We start from the raw sequence: 16,829 nt of genomic DNA on the forward strand, positions 1-16,829 counted from the left end.
GTTCTGTTTTGTTTTTTAAGATTATGATAAAAAATTTTCAAAGATTCCACCAAGCAATACAACAGAAAGCAGCAAGTTAAGCAGTAGGTTCTTCAAAAGCCTGAGTGACATGACAAAAAAAAAAAAATCTGTATTTTTAACTTGTTAATTTTTGTTGAATTTTTATGACGCCTACCACGATCAAAGGTTAAATATCAAAATGACTTTCTCAAAAAGCCCAACTATTGCTATCATTAAATACACAGAACATAATGTCAGTATCACCCTTTTCTTTTTTTTTTTTATCCTTATGCAACTTCACACACGTTAAAACCAGGAAGCTGAATTCCACACGGGTTTTGTTTGTTGCTTTTTATGCCAGTTTGGTGAGGTATATACCTGGATTCTTGCCTTCGCTACGAGATGGACGAGCTGTAGGCTTAGGGAACTTCGTCCCTTCCAAGGCTTTGGCAGCTGCTGCATGTTGCGCTTTTTTAATACTAGTTCCTTCAGCTTCCCAGTGCTGGTCCCCGAGAGTCAGCTGCACAGTGAACACCTGAGAAACAGAAAACATGTTATGAGTGGGTTCAGAATTTACAACGTTTATTAGACTGCCTTCCATGGAACTGTGAGTCTTCTACTGATGCAGAAGTCGAGAAGACAGCATGCAATGCTTTCCTTTACTAATGCCAACTCCACATTTTAAACTTCTGGGACATCTACAGGATATCCCTGATTACTTAACTATGAATTTCACAGAACTGCAGCTAGCACTATCCTGCATACTGCATGAGATGATACAGGCTGTAAAACAGAAGAGGCAATGCATACAGAGGTGGCCACAACAGGGATAGATGGTATGTCAACACCCATCAGAACAGCTGCCTTGGAAATCACTTTATCCCCCAACAACTTGCTGTTTTAACACCTTGGTTTTTTTTTTTAAATAAACTGTATTTACCAGTAGTCTGAGGAACAGTAAGTTCACGTTGTACCAAAAAGCCTCCTGCATGTCCCCAAGGGATTACAAAGCTGTCTGATCATAGAGCAATGCTGTGATACTTCTTTTTATATGAGATAAGGAAGGATACATATTGCCCTAAAGTTTCACAAATTATTCAGACAACAGAAAGCCAAAGTCTCTCTGGTAATTAAATGAAATTTAATTTCAGTCAGAATGAAAACAAGTGAACAGATGCTCTGAATGTTATTCCATTACTTTTTGCAAAGGCAAGCCCTGCCTGCTTTGCACATTGAAGCTGACATTATGCATGTTTGGGTTGAAAGACTTTAATTCTCAGCATTACCCACATCAAAGGCAATTCCTCCTGCGTACAGCACTAACACTGTTCCAGACAACACCTTAAGGAGATGGTGTCAGATTAAATAGATGTAGCCCAGGCTGATTTTCCTTGTATGCCTTGACCTCAGCAGACCTTTCAATGGAGACCTCCAACAAGAATTAAAAAGCTTAATAATGTTGAAACTCACATCCTCATTGTTCTTTGAAGTAACACCAATTGCTTCTATACTTACTGCATTCCTTAGAAATTCTCTCTCTATGGGTAAACAGAACACCAAACAAACTGCATATCACTGGGCTTTTAACATACCGTACAAGATTGCAGTGACGTCGGATGAACACCATGTGCTGGCTTGTCCTAAGCATTTTCATATCCCCACCATTATAGACCAAAGATTCTTTTGCTAATCTGTTTTGGACCAGATGAACATTCGGCACTGTTTGACTGCATTGTACTTCAGGCATCAAAAAATACATACTAAAATCCTTGTTTTCCAAATACCTGACAATTAGGACAGTCAGGTTCATAAAGGCACGTGCTTTGCCTTTCCACTAAAAAAGTACAAGAGCATGAAGAAGAGAAACAAGAAACTTATATGAATAGGTACCTTTGAATGAGCTGGACCTTGCTCACTCAGAAGCTTATATTCAGGCTGAATCTTGTTGAAACGGGCTAACTCATTCACAAGACACATTGGGGTTTTCTCTTTGGGGTTTGCCATGTTAGAAGGAGCTGAGAGATTACATAAAAACAGATAAATGAGCAGGTAGCAAAAAAATCTACAAACATTTTAAATAAAAATCCTACATTTTCTTAGCATCAATACCCCCCAGAAATACATTCACTGGATTAGATAGTTCTGGTCATTAGCCAAAACAGCAACAGCATGTTCCCTGAAGAACCTTGAGACCTCCAAGCAGTGTACGAAAATGTTAAGTACTTTTCAGTACTACAAACAGGCCTCTGTGCAAAAGAGTGCCTCTATCTGCCTCAGACAGACTCCGTTCAGTGTGGAGAAAGCATTACAAGCTGCTGTGATTGGGTAAGTATTACTTCTACAACATTCAGAGGTCCAAGACATCAAAAATACATACATCTGCTAATAGATACTCAATCTCACCTGCAGCTGCATTGGTAGATGTAACAGATGCAGAGGGTAAAGCAGAATTTTGGATAGGTCTACCTGCATTTTCAGAGGGCAAAGAACTAGTAGTAGAAGGAATACTCAGTGGCTGTGAAAGAGATGGGTTCTTATTCAATATTTGGCTCCCTGCAAGGGCAGTAGAAGGATTCTGAATTTGAACTTGAGACATGTTCACTTCCAACCAGAGCAAGTTACTGTAGGCAAAGAGCTTTGAATGCAGGCAAATTCAGCAATGGAACCGAATTGCTGACCTAAAACATAAAGATGGAAGGAGAAAAGTTAATACTGAATGTTTAGCATTCTCTAAATAATGAGCTGCTGAAATTATTTCTCAATTAGCAAAAAGTGAAAAGGGGAAAAAAGCATTAAATCAGGCAGTCATTGTTTCCATTTGGTATGCAGTAAGTCTCTCAGACATCAGTTTTAATAGCACATTTCAATCTCTAAACTCTAAAAGGAGTATAAGAGTCTTATTTATGTTTGCTTATTTAACTTCCTGACTGCTACAACACTGAGTCACCTTACAAAACAAATCCTGTTACTTAAACTGATAACCACTGCTTATACAGTAAGCATAGAGCAACTCGCATGAGCAGATTACACTTCTTACTATTTCAATTTTATTTTTATTTTTTAGCTTGGAAGGGCAGGCAACAAATGTATTCTTCATGGAGAAATTCTTCAGAACAAGTCCTTTTTTTTTTTTTTTAATAAACATGTATTTTTGCTTTTTTTCCAGGATCATTGAGAACCTGATCATTCACAAGGGAACACTACTGATGTCCAGCAGAAAAATGCTGAAGTTGCTACTAGTGCAAAAAAGATGATCTTATAAGAGCTTATAAACATTGTAAGTGGCATACATTTTGAAGGATACTTCTACTCGTGTCATGAAGCGTCAGTCACAGTTCCAAGCTATCAGTTTAGAGTTACTCAGCCTTACAATCCTGTAAATAAGGGTTGAGTGTGTTCATAGGCAATGTTCATGTAAGAAAAAGACACCTCCAAGCAATGCACTTGCAGCAGACATAGTGAAATACTGTGATAGGTCCTTCCTCCACTGACAAATTACTGTTAGATTTCTGTTACACATGGATGCAACATTATCTTCATGCTCAGACAGTTAAACCTAAATATACACTAGGAGGTTGCCAGTTTGAGGCTATCATTGCTGCCAGAGCTCAGCTGTCCATATCCACTTACTATCCACATATCAATTTGTTCAAAATAAATTTCACAGCCAAGTAAATACACTTTACACACAAATGCACACACATGGATGCACACACTCATCTGCCACAGACTTTATTAGGGCATCAAACAAAGGTTTTTGGTGTTTTTTTTTCCCCCCTGACATAATTACAGATGAAGGGTACAAGTGAAATCACTGCTCCATACCACTGGGGAGCTATTAGTAGCAACACAACTCCACCAGTGCTCAGTAAGCCTCCAACTCTGAACCTGTGAATGGGCTTCCAGTGTAAGAGGAGCAGCAGTGAATCAGAGTGAAGCTTTTAGTTTGGTACTGAAAGACAATTTTGAGGGGAGAACTCAGGGTAATACAGTCATACAAAGATTTTATCTGGTAAGAAAAAAAGCTACAGAAAACAACACATACAAACCAATCTGCCATCTGGAGCTTTGAAGAGCTACCATACACACATCAGGCTTACCGCAATGCTGGCTGGATAGCTTTGTTTTTCACGAGACTGGGAAATTAATTCAAAGACCTTGTTAGTCCACAACATCTATACGTGCTCCCTACACTCAAAGTAAATGCTGTATTTGACTATCAAAGAGTGCACAAGGTGCATCTAACTGTGGAAGGGCACTGGGGAGTCCTGTCTGAAGGAGCTCAGAGAAACTGAAAGACAAAGATCAAAAGTATGTAGACTAAGACTCTGGGGTAATCATTTTATAATAGCTTCATTCCCAGAAGCATTACCAGAAACCTGAACATATTCAAATACAATACAACAATTGCCACAAACGAATAAGTGATCTTGTAGTGCTATAAAAAGTGAATGATCATTTACTGCTGAAGTGCAGCATCCCTCCAATTAACCAAAGCTCAGAAATTTGTGACCCCACATTTTGAGAACACCAAAGTTTTTGGTTTTGAAATCAGTAACACCAGGATCTTTTCAGATCATGCTGGAAAGGAAGCCTGAAACATTTTTCTCAGAGCTCTGCCTAGAAGTGCTTCATTTCCAAAGCAAGACATTATTCTTCACTTGCAATCATACGTTTATTGGGATTGTGGAATTTCAACACCAAAAATATGTATACTAAAATAGTTTTCTAGTCAACTATCACACAATGCAGAGAAGAATCATATACTTTCAATAGCAAAGCTCTGCTAAATAAGCATCTCATCAAATACGTATCTGGCTAGAAATCTGCAAAAGTCTTTTGTAAGAAGTAGAATCTAACAGTGGATATTTTAATTCTATAGCAATTCTGCATTTTCTTATGTAAAATTTGCACATAAAGACATTTCAGCTTTCACTGATGAGTTCTGTTGTATATTGTATTCGATTTTTCCATCATTTTTGTGGTGTACTGAAGTCCACCTCTTACATTTCTTTTTCTCAAAACTCACCTCGTAAGCTCATAAAGCAATTGTATAAACTGTGGATGGCCATTAAAAATGGTATAAAAGCATCACTCCTCATTCCAGAAACAGCTTAGCAGAGGATACTCTAAATCACTGTTCTACTGGACGTCTCAGGCTCCTGGATGCAAAAACAACCTGCTACTACTGCAGAACACAAACTGAATTCTATCAGCATATCCACAGAGCAGCACAGATATTCCACAACCACAGACATCTACTCACAGCAACTGTTTCAAGGATGTCAGTATGTGCTTTAGAGCAAAATCCAACAGCATTCTATGTAAAGAGAGAACACTACATTCAGTAGCTCAGCTGTAAAAACGTTACTAACTTCTACAACTTATTCTTCCCTTCATGCTGTTTCACTCTCATGATATTAAGCAAACCTCAATGCTGGTCCCTCATTTTTTTTATTCCAAGACAGTAAGTCCCCAACAAGGATATTATTAGTTCACTTGCTGTATTTACTGCAGAATACTCAAGAACCTCACACCAGGACAGTCTGGACTATTTTCTATCCAGATCTCACTCTATTAAGAGAGAAAGTCATCTGCATGCAGTTCAAAAAAGCTTCTTTCTGAACACCTCTAATTAGAATAACATTCAGGATAAACAATTCAGGCATTATTCACAAAACCTTTGGAGACTTAAGCTCACATCCTAGTGCTTAAAACAACAAAGTTTTGGAAACCAACCCAACTGAGAATAGGCTTCAGCTGTTCACATTCCACAACCAGACAAAAAAAAGTCACTGCAGACACATCCATCGCTCACAGCACGCTTGTTCTCAGCGTGGGAACCATTGCCCAGCTGCTCTGACAGTCCAGCTGCCCAGCCACGTTCAAACACGGCTTTGAAGCACCTCCCAGAACTCACCACACAACCTCCTCCAGCCTGACAAGTCAAAAACGGGAAGAGTTCAGCCCTCCTTCTGGGAATCCAAAGACTTCCAGAGGAGTCAGCTATCGCAAGTTTCAGCACAGCTTGCTTTAAGCATCTCTAACACTCCAGTAGACCCACCCACTCTTTGCAAAATACTCTGCAATTACACGTGTAACCAGGGTTTGATGACCAAAAGTACTGTACAAATATTTGGCCTCTGGAACTACTAATATAACAAGAAAGAAAAAAAGGTGCTCAACAAGATCACGTGAGTGTTCCTTTCCATGACTCCTTCTAAAGGTGGAGGAAGCAGCAGCAGCAATATCTAACAGAACCGAAATTTTAAGGAATCAATAACTGAATCTTTCCTTGGAGCAGACATCTTAAACCTGCAGAACACCCCACAGTTCAGGGTTTATCCCCACGACATTCAAGTAGCTGGAGAGCTGGGCATGCCAGGCGTTTTCCACAGCTGAACAGAAATTTATTACCAGGGAGACAGCTAAAATGCTACGACAATGAAACTCTTCCAATTGATGCATCATTTTAACCTGTTACACTTAATAACACTTAATGCTTCTCCCTAGATCAACTGGTACATCGTCGTCACACTGTGATTCTCTGATTTCCCCTTCACTCACCAATCTCAAGCTTTTATATTCTAACCAAAAAATTTAATCAACTTCCAGCAAGTTATCAGCCATTCACAACTGTTTCAGAGTTGATTAGATTGAATTTAGGCAGCGTTTCATAAATTCACCTTTGCTGCTTGGCTGTTAACACATCTGGTGATTTGTAAAGCTTCACTTTACGGATTTCTCACAATTTCAGACCCTGTGCAGTAATTTACAGGATCACATGCTACAAGTTGGCATATACCAATATATAAGGCCAGGATGGATGTGGCTCTGGGCAGCCTGGTCTGGTGGCTGGCGACCTTGCACTATGTGCAGGGGGGTTGAAACTGGATGATCAGTGTGGTCCTTTTCAACCCAGGCCATTCTATGATCCTATATTGTTTGCTTTTAAAAAACATTTAGCTCCTTCCTACAAGCAATGTCAAAGCACACTCTGATAGAGTAAATTAGGACTTTGTGTCTAATTTCTCAGTTACTCATGTAGCTTATGGAACTGATGTTGGTTTGTGTGAAATACTTCACTAGGATAAAAGAACTTACTGCACTTAATTGAATGTTCAATTACAGGTTTTTTGTGGATAACAAAAGAGTTTACAATGCTTTCCCAGCATAACATGCTCTCTACTCTGCAATGGCTCTACAAACCCCAACACATTCAAGAAAAAAACAACTTATATATGCCAGCTCACTGAATGGAGAAATGCAGATGCTGCTATCTCAGGTGATTTCTCCATGTAATCAGAAGTTAACAACTACTTCAAACGTTTCAAGACAACTATTACAACAAATCACCCAAGCCCTGCACAACACTTGTGACACTGCTAGGACTTGCAAGCTGACTACGACTGACAGACAGATGCACACACGTTGCACATACCATCACAGGCAGCAGTAAATCACATAACTTGCTCCTTTCCCACCTTTGTGTATTTATTTGTGCTAAATCAGACATCAGTATTTTAAATTTTATTGAGACAGTGCTGTCTCAATATTATCCTCATGATAATCCTCAAATTTTCATGTTTTTTTTTCCTTTATCACAATTGCCAAAGTGTTGCACAGAGGGCCACAAAACAAACACCTCCTGGGATTAATCAGACTTCACCACAACATGTGCTTTCTCCAATATAATGCAAGTAAAAGGTAAGAAACTTGAACGTTTTAAGTAAGTTTCCTGTACCTTTAGGAGATCCAGACAGTGGAGATTTGGATTTAGTTGTGAATAGGGTACTTATGATGGAGAATCCCTAGAAGGAAAAAGAGAGAGTTAACATTTTGCTTCAGAAAAGTATATCCTCTAAGAAACACGGATGGATTTGGGCTCATGTATGCTGAAGAGGAGGGGCTGACAAGCTGGAGCTGACAACAGCAGTCCACGAGCACAGCACAGTTCTTGGAGTGGAAAAGAATAATCTTTCTCCACACGTAAAGGGACAGAGCAAGATGTGGCAGGCTTCAAAATGCATGGAATAGAGCTTTCTAATAGTAAGGACTGCAATGCACCACACCACTGTGGGTGATGGAGACGACCTGTTGGCAAAATTTAAGTAATTGATAATCACACACTTGGAATGAGGCCTCAGAGCTGCAGCTGCACACAAATGCAACACCTTGCTGTTGCCCTGTGTCCCAGGGACCACACAGCCCAGCTCTACCAGAACCAGTCCTTCCCATCACTGAAGGGCAGCACCTGGAGCTCAAAGATCAGGTTTGGAAAAAGGGGATCTCACAGACATCTAGCACAGATGTGCTCCAAACACTGAGTGGCCAGCTGAAAACACAACAGAGAGCAAGTTCTCAAACAAATACATTTTATTCATTGTCAGTAGCAGAATATGGGAAGGTGCTCTGTTCTCTAGGACATGCACATCTAGAGAGCCACATACCCACATGCCATTTAGCTGCCTATCACAGCTTGCAGGCATGTCTCATTAAACCCTTTTGTGCACCCATTCATGAACTGCCAGCAGCAGAAAAGGGCTTTTTAGATACAAGAGCAGAGGAGAATGAGAAACAGACACCAGACAAAGCCAACAGGATACAAATTACAGGTTGAGATGAGCAGCTAAAGATTGTGTCATAGATAATATTCTAGGAGTTTTACTACAGAAAACGAGAATCTAAACTAAAAAATTCTTTCTGAAACAGGATTCTTCACAACACAAGGCACCTCAACAGCTGCTGCCCCTTCAGTTGCATGGCAAAGGTGACTAATTTTCCCCATTAGTGACAAATTGTTCACAAAGCAGGACTGTTGCCTGAAATGCATGCATTCGACAGGGACCAAAAAAAGCCCAAGCCCAACCTCTACCAAAGGATGCAAGTACCCAAGGTGGGACCAAACAGAACCAGAACAACCCGTGGGACACACAGCACTCACTGACTGTCCTCTCTGTCACTGCTCTCTCACTGGAGCAGCCAGCCCAGCGCACACCTACAGCCACCTACAGCATGCAGGCAGGGCAGAGCAGCCGCCGCTGCAGCCATGCTTCCACCTGTTGCTGCAGACTGAGGAAGAGTGCTGTGCACCCATCGCAGCAGGGCAAAACACCCTTCAGAAAAGCTCCGTGCTCCATCCTTTTCTAAAGGAACTCTAAATAACTCGGATGTGGTGGCAGAGCCTCCTTCTTTTGTTGCATATTCATTTGGGAGCACCAAAAACACGTCTCCACAAATCCCATCAGGTTTACTGAGATGGTTCATTTCCTAACACAGATTTGAAAAATGCACATCAGTAGCTCTGTGTACTTATAGCACAAAATCCTAAAGCACTTGGCTTCTGCAACAGCACTAACAACAGTACCTGACTATTCACAACTGAACTGTAAATAAATACACTCCACCAATAAAGATAAACAACACTTCAAACTTTATAGACCTGAGGCTATTTACACAGCATGTAAAGCACAGCTGAGCAGTGCCTTCTTCTTCAACAAATCTTTTTCTATAGCATCTGGGCAGGACAAGATGCATCTCAAAACCAGCTCTCAGCAAAGGAAAAGGTGCTGTTATTTCTAAAAACAGGTAAGAGAAATCTTCAAGGAGAGAAAACCGCGTTAGACAGAACACCTCGGAAGCAATGGCACGGGTCATTAATTAGAGAAAGTTGACGAAAGGCTAACATTTGAAAGTAAAATCTGAAGGAATAGAGGGAGCTAACAGATGTGCACATAAACCTTACAGCTCCAAACACAATGCAAGAGAATAAACCAGAAAGTGATGAGGCGATCACCAACGAAGATGAACACTCACTCAGATGGCTGCTTCCAGCTGTGTGCTGCTGGCAAGAGGTGCTGCACAGAACTTGGTTGCTGCACCCAGAAGTACAACGGGCCATAAAGCCACAGATACCAATTTCAGCTCACACGGTAACCAACATACAGATCTGCTCTATGGTTCCAGCCACATCTCCAAGAACTCTCAAGAATAAGGAACCCCAACATGGATTCTGGACAACATAGTGTTAAAAATTTTTTAAAAGCTTTGCATGCCCTCAGAACAAATCACTGCTTTTTGGTGAGCCATGGAATACAAAGCACAGATTTCTATTTTGCTCTGACTCTGCACAGTTATGGTTATCACACCCCAAATTAATTTCAACCTATGAATACTTTTAATTTTGCCACCAACAGATGTTGCCTGATTGACAGCAAAATCATGACTGATGATACACGTTAGGAAAATTTGCAAAGCATTACTTAAAGTAATCACAAAGAATTGTTATCTCGCTTGGTCTGGTGGTTGGCAACCCTGCACATAGCAGGGGGTTGAAACTAACTGAACATTGGGGTCCTTTTCAACCCAGGCCATTCTATGATTCTAGGATATACACTTCAGAGCAGTTCTGAAATGATATTCTGAGCCAATATCAGAAAATGATACGTGCAGAAAGAATTGGACCCACTTACTCCCAAAACTTTCCTCAGGATGCGATGCTCGCCTGGCTAAGTTATGACAGCTATCACCTCCAGAGCAGTCCGAACACACAGATTTGTTACTTAATATCAGGATGTCTCATCATGAGATGATAAATGGACAAATCAGGGAATGCTTTGCTTCATCACAGCCACGGCTGTATTATTAAAACTCACTTTGAAAGGATTTATAAAAAACAATGATCTGTCAGCACGGACAGAGCAACCGTGCAGCACAGTTGTACATCATTGGTAGAATTTCAGAACTTCCTTAAATACGCCATTCTAAAAGCAGGCAAGAGCCTTCTATGCAGGTGTCTCATTTCACTGCTATTGATACACCTCGCTGCCTATCAATTCCCTACGACGTTCCTCCCAGGTTTCCCTTTAACCTGGTAGAAAAAGGACAGAAAATCCCCAACCCACGGATCAATAGGAACGACTGTCACCGCTCCCAGCACAGCACCACCCCGCAGAGAACACAAACGGACCCGAGCCGTGTAGCTGGGAGCAGACAGCAGCAAGGATGAGACAGGAACTTGTTGCTGCCACAGCCCCTGAGAAACTCTGTGATGCGAGCGAGAAACGGGGAAAGAGCTCTGCTGCGGCGAGAGGACGGCACGGGGCCGGGAAGCAGCGCTGCCCGCCGCAGCCTCGGGTTGCGCGCCGAGACGTGCGCGGGGAGAAAAACCGCGGGCCGCCGCGCCGTCCTTACAGCCAGCGGAGGGGCCGGGCGGCAACCCGACAGCCGCAGCCGCCGTCCAGCTCCGGGCAGCGGGCGCACCGAGAGCCCCCGGCTCACACGGCCCCGCTCCAAGGGCGGCCGCCATCGCTCCCACCGCGCCGAAGCGGGACGGGGGCGCGTCGAGGTCAGCCTCCGTTCCGTCCGCCGTCACCTCCCGGTGGGCGCCGCCGGCTCCATCCCGGCGTTAGGGGCGGCTGGGGCCGGAGCCGCTCCCGGCAGGGACCCGGCTAGGCTCCGAGGGGCGGCCCCGCGGCGCGCCCCCGCCACCCGCCCGCTCCCCCCGCGGCAGGGCCGCCCCTCCGAGCGGCCGGGCAGGGCCGAGAGCGGGGCGGGGGGAGCGGAGCCGGGCCCCTCCCCGGGGCCTCACTAGGCCCCACCGCCACCCCCCGCCCCGCTACCGGGGGGAGCCCGGGCCGCCTCCCCCTCACCTGGCTGCCTGGGCTGCGGCTCCCGGGCCGGCTGCGGGGGCGGGCCAGCGGGCGGCTCAGTCCATGGGCCGGGTCCCGAGGGGGCCGGGGGGCGACCGCGGCGGCGGAGGGAGGCGGCGGGCACAGGGCAAACACTAAAGAGAATGAGCGGGGCCAGCTCCGGCCGGGGAGGAAGTGACGCCACCGCGGCGGGAGGCGGGGGAGGCGGGCAGCCAATCGGAAGCGCTCGAGCCTCCTCGGGAAACGCCCCGCTCCGCGCTTTCGGCCAACGGGCGCGAGGGCCGGCGGGAGCACCGCCTCCTTCGCGGCGACTACAAGTCCCGGCGTGCCTCGCACCCCTGCTGCGGGCCGGCTCCGCGCAGTCTGAGTACGGCTCGGACTACAGCTCCCGGCGTGCGCCGCGCGCGCCACGCTCTCTGTGCCCGGCCGGGATGCAGGCGCCCAGGGGAAGCTGCAGGCTGGGCGCCGCCGCTCCCGGTTTTCCTGGGGCTCGGTGCTTTCCGTGCCCGCGTCCTTGTGTTTCGAGGGCCGGGAGCCTCGACCGCGGTAAAAAGCGTCCCCGGCGTCCGCCCAGCGGCTCGGCTGCGAGCGGCCACATCCGGGGGGGCGGCGGCCGGGGCATCGAGAGCGCTGCGGGAGCTCCGCTCGCCGTTGCGCTGTCTGGGCTGCGGCAGCGCAGAGCCGCTTAAAGCGGTCCTTTGCGGGCGCGAACAGTGCGAGGCGCGGCGCGCTCCGTTCCGTTCCGTTGGGTGAAGGGAGGCGCGGCTGAGTGCCGGCCGAGCGGCGCCGCTGTAAGCCGGGAGTTAATAAGAAACGTCAGCCGACGGAGCTGCGAGCGCTGCGAGCTCGCTCTGCCTGCCCCCCTCCTCGCTGAGCCGCTGGCAGCCGTGCCTTCAGCCCTGCAGCCCCGAGCTAACGGGCTCGGTTACTCGCCGCTCCCGGCATCGCAGCCCGGAGCGAGGCCCCGCACGGCAGCCGAGGCGGAACCGAGCTGTGAATGTACCGATTCTGTGCTAAGAAAGCAAAAATTCCAACTTGCTGCCACTGAGATCTGCGCTTTCAGATGTATCATGGCGCTTTGAAGTCCCGATAACGTCACTGCGGATCGCAGAGCTCTCCAAAGCAGAGTGAGAACAGCAGCGCCTGCCGCTGTCTGAGCGCTCGGGCTGCGAGGCGGTGGAGGCTCTTCCTGCTCACTGCAGCACCCCAAGTGCTGCTCAGGTTCTGGTGCGTGCTGTTCTTGGGCGTAAATATTCTAAAGGCAACGCTTTCCTTGCCTGCGTGATTTCCTAAGCGATACAATCGCTTTTCATAACCAATCCACACGAGCAAACTCGCAGTGCTAAGCAGTCTCACTCGTGTGACGTCAGGCCTATTTGTGAGGAAAAGATGTGAGAACTTGTTGCTTTAGAAATATTTTATCTTTCTTAATAATGAAAAGTACATTTTAACTTACAGGTTTGCAGTTATACCCCGTGGCATCATTAAATTGCATGCCGGTAATTTATGCCATTTTCACAAAAATAAGAGTGCCATTCAGCCCACAGCATTCACTGACCTAATACATGGAACTTAATTCTACTGTAAGTGCAAAAGCCTTCATGTCCAGTGACGAGAATCACAGCCACACCATTCCAGCAGAAACAAAGGAGAAATAAAAAACATATCTAAAGCTCCATGTCCACGGCTGTATTTAATACTGGTATGGATTCCAAAGATACCATAAAGGAGATACGTGAGACACATCAAATCCATCGACAACGCAGCATTGAAAAAACATTCTGTGGTATACAAGCATATAGACGTATATCCCATATCACGTTGAAACACCTCTTTGTATGTTCTTGTGGTCTGTTGCATCACAGTCTGTGCTGTTAGATCCTATTCCAGCAACAGTTAAACTTCAAGAAGGAAGTGAAATTCCAGTGTTGTGTAATTGTTACTGTAAAGGCTGAATGTTATCTATAACAGAAACAGCTTTTTGTGCAGATTTCTGGAACAAGTTAGGGGAAGAGAGAGAAATACGGAGGCATCTTCTCTGCTGCACTGGGTTTTGCTACAAGTTCAGTTTTATTTTTCTTTTTTCCTCCTGGCCAATGCGAGTGTAAAGTCTGCACTTGGTTGAGACAGAAAGCATCTGCAGCCACGTTATAAAGTTGAATACAGTTTTAATCAAATGCACGTGTAGTCTGAGGACTGCTTGGCACAGCACCTCCAATATCCACTGTTTGTCCTTCTGTTTGAAGGGTATTTACCCCTCTAATACTGCATTATTATTATTACTTACTGAAAAATGTTACTCTTAATGCACTCTTAATGTCCACTCTTACTGCAGCAGCTGGAACAAAACAGGGCAGAGGCCCATTTCCAGCTAACAAGTGTGAGATAGTTGAAACTTTCATTTCTTCTATGAAGGACACAATGCTATGATTTCAGTGTTTTCAGATGAAATCTGATTTTTGTTATTAATGTATTTTGTTACTTATTTCACAATATCCCTTATATCAGGCACAAAAAAAGGAGCATGAATTTCTCTTCGCAGCTTTTGGAAATTAAAACTCAGGAAAGCTGAATACACCAACGAGCTGTGCTAAACCCCTTTCATTCTGCTTTTCTGACTCATTTGTAACCAAATATTTTTCTTCAGTTCCTGGTAATTACTTCACAGTAATAATGTGTTTACTGCTAACCGCATCTTGAATACAAAACATTTAGTCCAACATAAGCTTTGACCTCGTGTGAATTCAAAGATCATTACTCGGAGAGAAAAGTTTTAGGCCCATCTCTAGGCACTTTGAACTATCTACCAGCATCACTGAGTTTGTCACATACTGGCTGGTAGCTCCTGGGAACACCTCAGCATGGGAAGCATTAGGTCATGGCCTGAGCCAGCATATGAGCACCTGGAGAAGGGCAGTGGCCAGCCCTGAGAGCCAGGTGGAAGCAACTCACCTCCATGACCTGGGCATCCCTTACCTCATTTCAGGGCTGGCAGCAGTAAGGGAAACATCTCTACTCAGAAATCGCCTCTTTTAAAAAGAGTGTTTGATGAGCCCCAATCCTCAGTGCTAGGTGAGCAATTCCTTCATTACCTGACTGTGACCTTTACCTTTCGTGGGTGATTTCAAACTGGGCTGAAGCAATTGTATCTGCTATTGCCTATCCTTATAACCACATCATGTCTCCTCTAAGTTACAGTAAGGCAGTAATTCGTTCACTTAAATAAGTAGGAGTAGGAATGCAAGGGAAAATAAAGCATTTATTGTTTCACTTTTTTCCTCTCAGCTTTTTTTTTTTGGTTGATGGATCAGCAAAACACGTCATGATATTTTTTAATAACTATTTTAAGGCAGTAATCAGTGTATGACTTCGGGAGCTTTGGGACATGAAAACCAACAATCTACTTTGGAGCAGAGTGTAGCCATATCCCAAGGGGAAGACAGCACTGGGCATGGGGTGAACCACCTCCACTGCTTACAGCACGGTGCCCAAACCTCCACACTGCTACAGCCAGACTTCGTTACCAAGCTGCAGGTGTATGTTTCTGCTGTACTGCAGGGAACACACCTTTGATTCTTCCAAAATTTTGTCGAACTGCTTTTAGGTGCCTTTGCCAGCATCTCAGCTGCACTTGTGACTGCATGAGGCGTGCAGTCTCAGGACAAAGGGAAAATCGCTTGTCTTCTATGGGAACGAGTGAACCTGGGGGGAAGGCAAAGAATGTGAACAGATTGCTGTGAGCAGCTCTGAAATCTCACCAAGTGCCCTCTGGTTATTTTGTTCGTGTGAAATACTGCTCTGACAGCTCGAGTCTGACCTGTCCTTGACAGCAGTAGAGGAAGGCTGTTCTCATTGAAAGGCCACGAACAAGTGCAGAAGTACATTCAGCAATCAAAGAAGTACAGCTGGCTGGAAGGTACCTTCAAATAAGCTGCTGAAAGCCTAAAGAAAACAGACTTTTCTGAAAGCAGAAGTCAGCTGAGAAAGAGTCAGCTGAGTGTGAGAAAGAACGTGCTCTGGCCTCATCAGGTAATTCTTAGAGTGAATGCTCTGGCTCACTGGATGACTTTTACTTCAGCACACATTTAAATGAAGAAAAAAAGAAACATAACTTTGTAGCAGTAGGTGCTGCTGCCACTGCAGGAATGCTGGAATCATTTTGGTCCATTCAGAACCAATGAAAAAAGAACATCTAGTGGTCTTGAGGGTTGTGGGGTTTTTGTTGTTTTGAAGAATAAGGTGTTCAGTTGTTTTCTTCTGTAGCAGAAGACACAGTATTTAGAAGTTGAGAACTGCAAATCAGTAGGATCCAAATAATCTAGGACAGTAGATTAGTTCCATGGTGTCAAGGGATGCAAAACAGATGTCCTTTTATCAATTTTGTATTCAAAAAGAAGTAATCATCTTTCCCTTGAATACATATACTACCACTATCAGTTACAAGGGAGAACTGGTGACACAGTTCCAGGATGTGCAGTTTTGTCTGAAATCAAAGCAGATGCTTACAGGTCCTCAGAAGATCCACTGACAGCAGGTGTTCCCAGTCTGAGCTTTCTGAAGGAACTGATATTTGTCCAGCAGTGTAATAAAGAACACACTGAAGGGCGGCTGAGAGAAGTTCATCAGTCTTCTGAAAACTGTTATTGCCTTGCTTGTCAGTTTCCATTAAAATCAACAGATAAATCTGTGTGGAACATTGTGTTGCCTCCTAAATCTTAAGGATAGGAGATGTCAGAAGTAGCAATAAGGCTTCCCCCTGATTAAAGGTGAGGGTGCTGCTATCAACATTTCCTTGTATGCTGAAGAAGAGATGATCTTTGTGCCTGCACTACACTAGAAAATGTCATTTCCCTGAAAGGCTAAGCGTTGTAAATAAACACTCATGCACCTTCTGCAATCTGCAGAATACATCAGGACTAAATAACAGAACATTAACAGTGCCATGGCCACAAAGTCTAAGATAGTCAACTCTGAATCTTCTGAAGGACAGTTATGCCACTAGTGTTTGTTGATCTGAAGTCACTTAATCACACAAGATGTCTGTCCAACATGAAAAAGCCACACCTTGCTGGAAATGCAATACCATGAGTGTGAAGATCGAGTTTTTCCCTAGCTGCCTCTCAGAAGGGATCTGGCTTGCTGCAGTACATCTTGACCAGTTCCCTTCCTTACCAGTAA

At 44.5% G+C, this 16,829-nt stretch overlaps 1 protein-coding gene and 1 long non-coding RNA gene across 11 annotated transcripts in view; one reads left to right on the forward strand and one right to left on the reverse strand.

The window, feature by feature from the left end:
- Positions 1-4,990, forward strand: part of LOC128080835 (uncharacterized) — a 29,551-nt gene extending 24,561 nt beyond the window's left edge. The window contains exon 4 of the long non-coding RNA XR_008206903.1: positions 3,167-4,990. This is a non-coding gene — a long non-coding RNA (uncharacterized LOC128080835). The remainder of the gene's footprint in view (positions 1-3,166) is intronic.
- Positions 1-11,808, reverse strand: part of STAU1 (staufen double-stranded RNA binding protein 1) — a 34,705-nt gene extending 22,897 nt beyond the window's left edge. For 6 of the 10 annotated variants that reach the window (XM_052683564.1, XM_052683563.1, XM_052683559.1 and 3 more), the window contains exons 1-5: positions 11,652-11,807; positions 7,745-7,811; positions 2,404-2,678; positions 1,891-2,015; positions 379-535 (exon numbers count right to left, since the gene is read on the reverse strand). In XM_052683564.1, the coding sequence (XP_052539524.1) occupies positions 379-535; positions 1,891-2,015; positions 2,404-2,596 (475 nt within the window). In that variant the 5' untranslated portion in view covers positions 2,597-2,678; positions 7,745-7,811; positions 11,652-11,807. Of the gene's footprint in view, positions 1-378; positions 536-1,890; positions 2,016-2,403; positions 2,679-7,744; positions 7,812-11,651 lie in introns of all 10 variants that reach the window. The other 4 variants (XR_008206901.1, XM_052683560.1, XM_052683555.1 and 1 more) reach the window with 2 other exon arrangements.
- Positions 11,809-16,829: the final 5,021 nt, after the last annotated feature.

Source organism: Tympanuchus pallidicinctus, unplaced genomic scaffold (assembly GCF_026119805.1).
Source record: "Tympanuchus pallidicinctus isolate F22 unplaced genomic scaffold, pur_lepc_1.0 scaffold20, whole genome shotgun sequence".
Classification (NCBI taxonomy): Eukaryota; Metazoa; Chordata; class Aves; order Galliformes; family Phasianidae; genus Tympanuchus; species Tympanuchus pallidicinctus.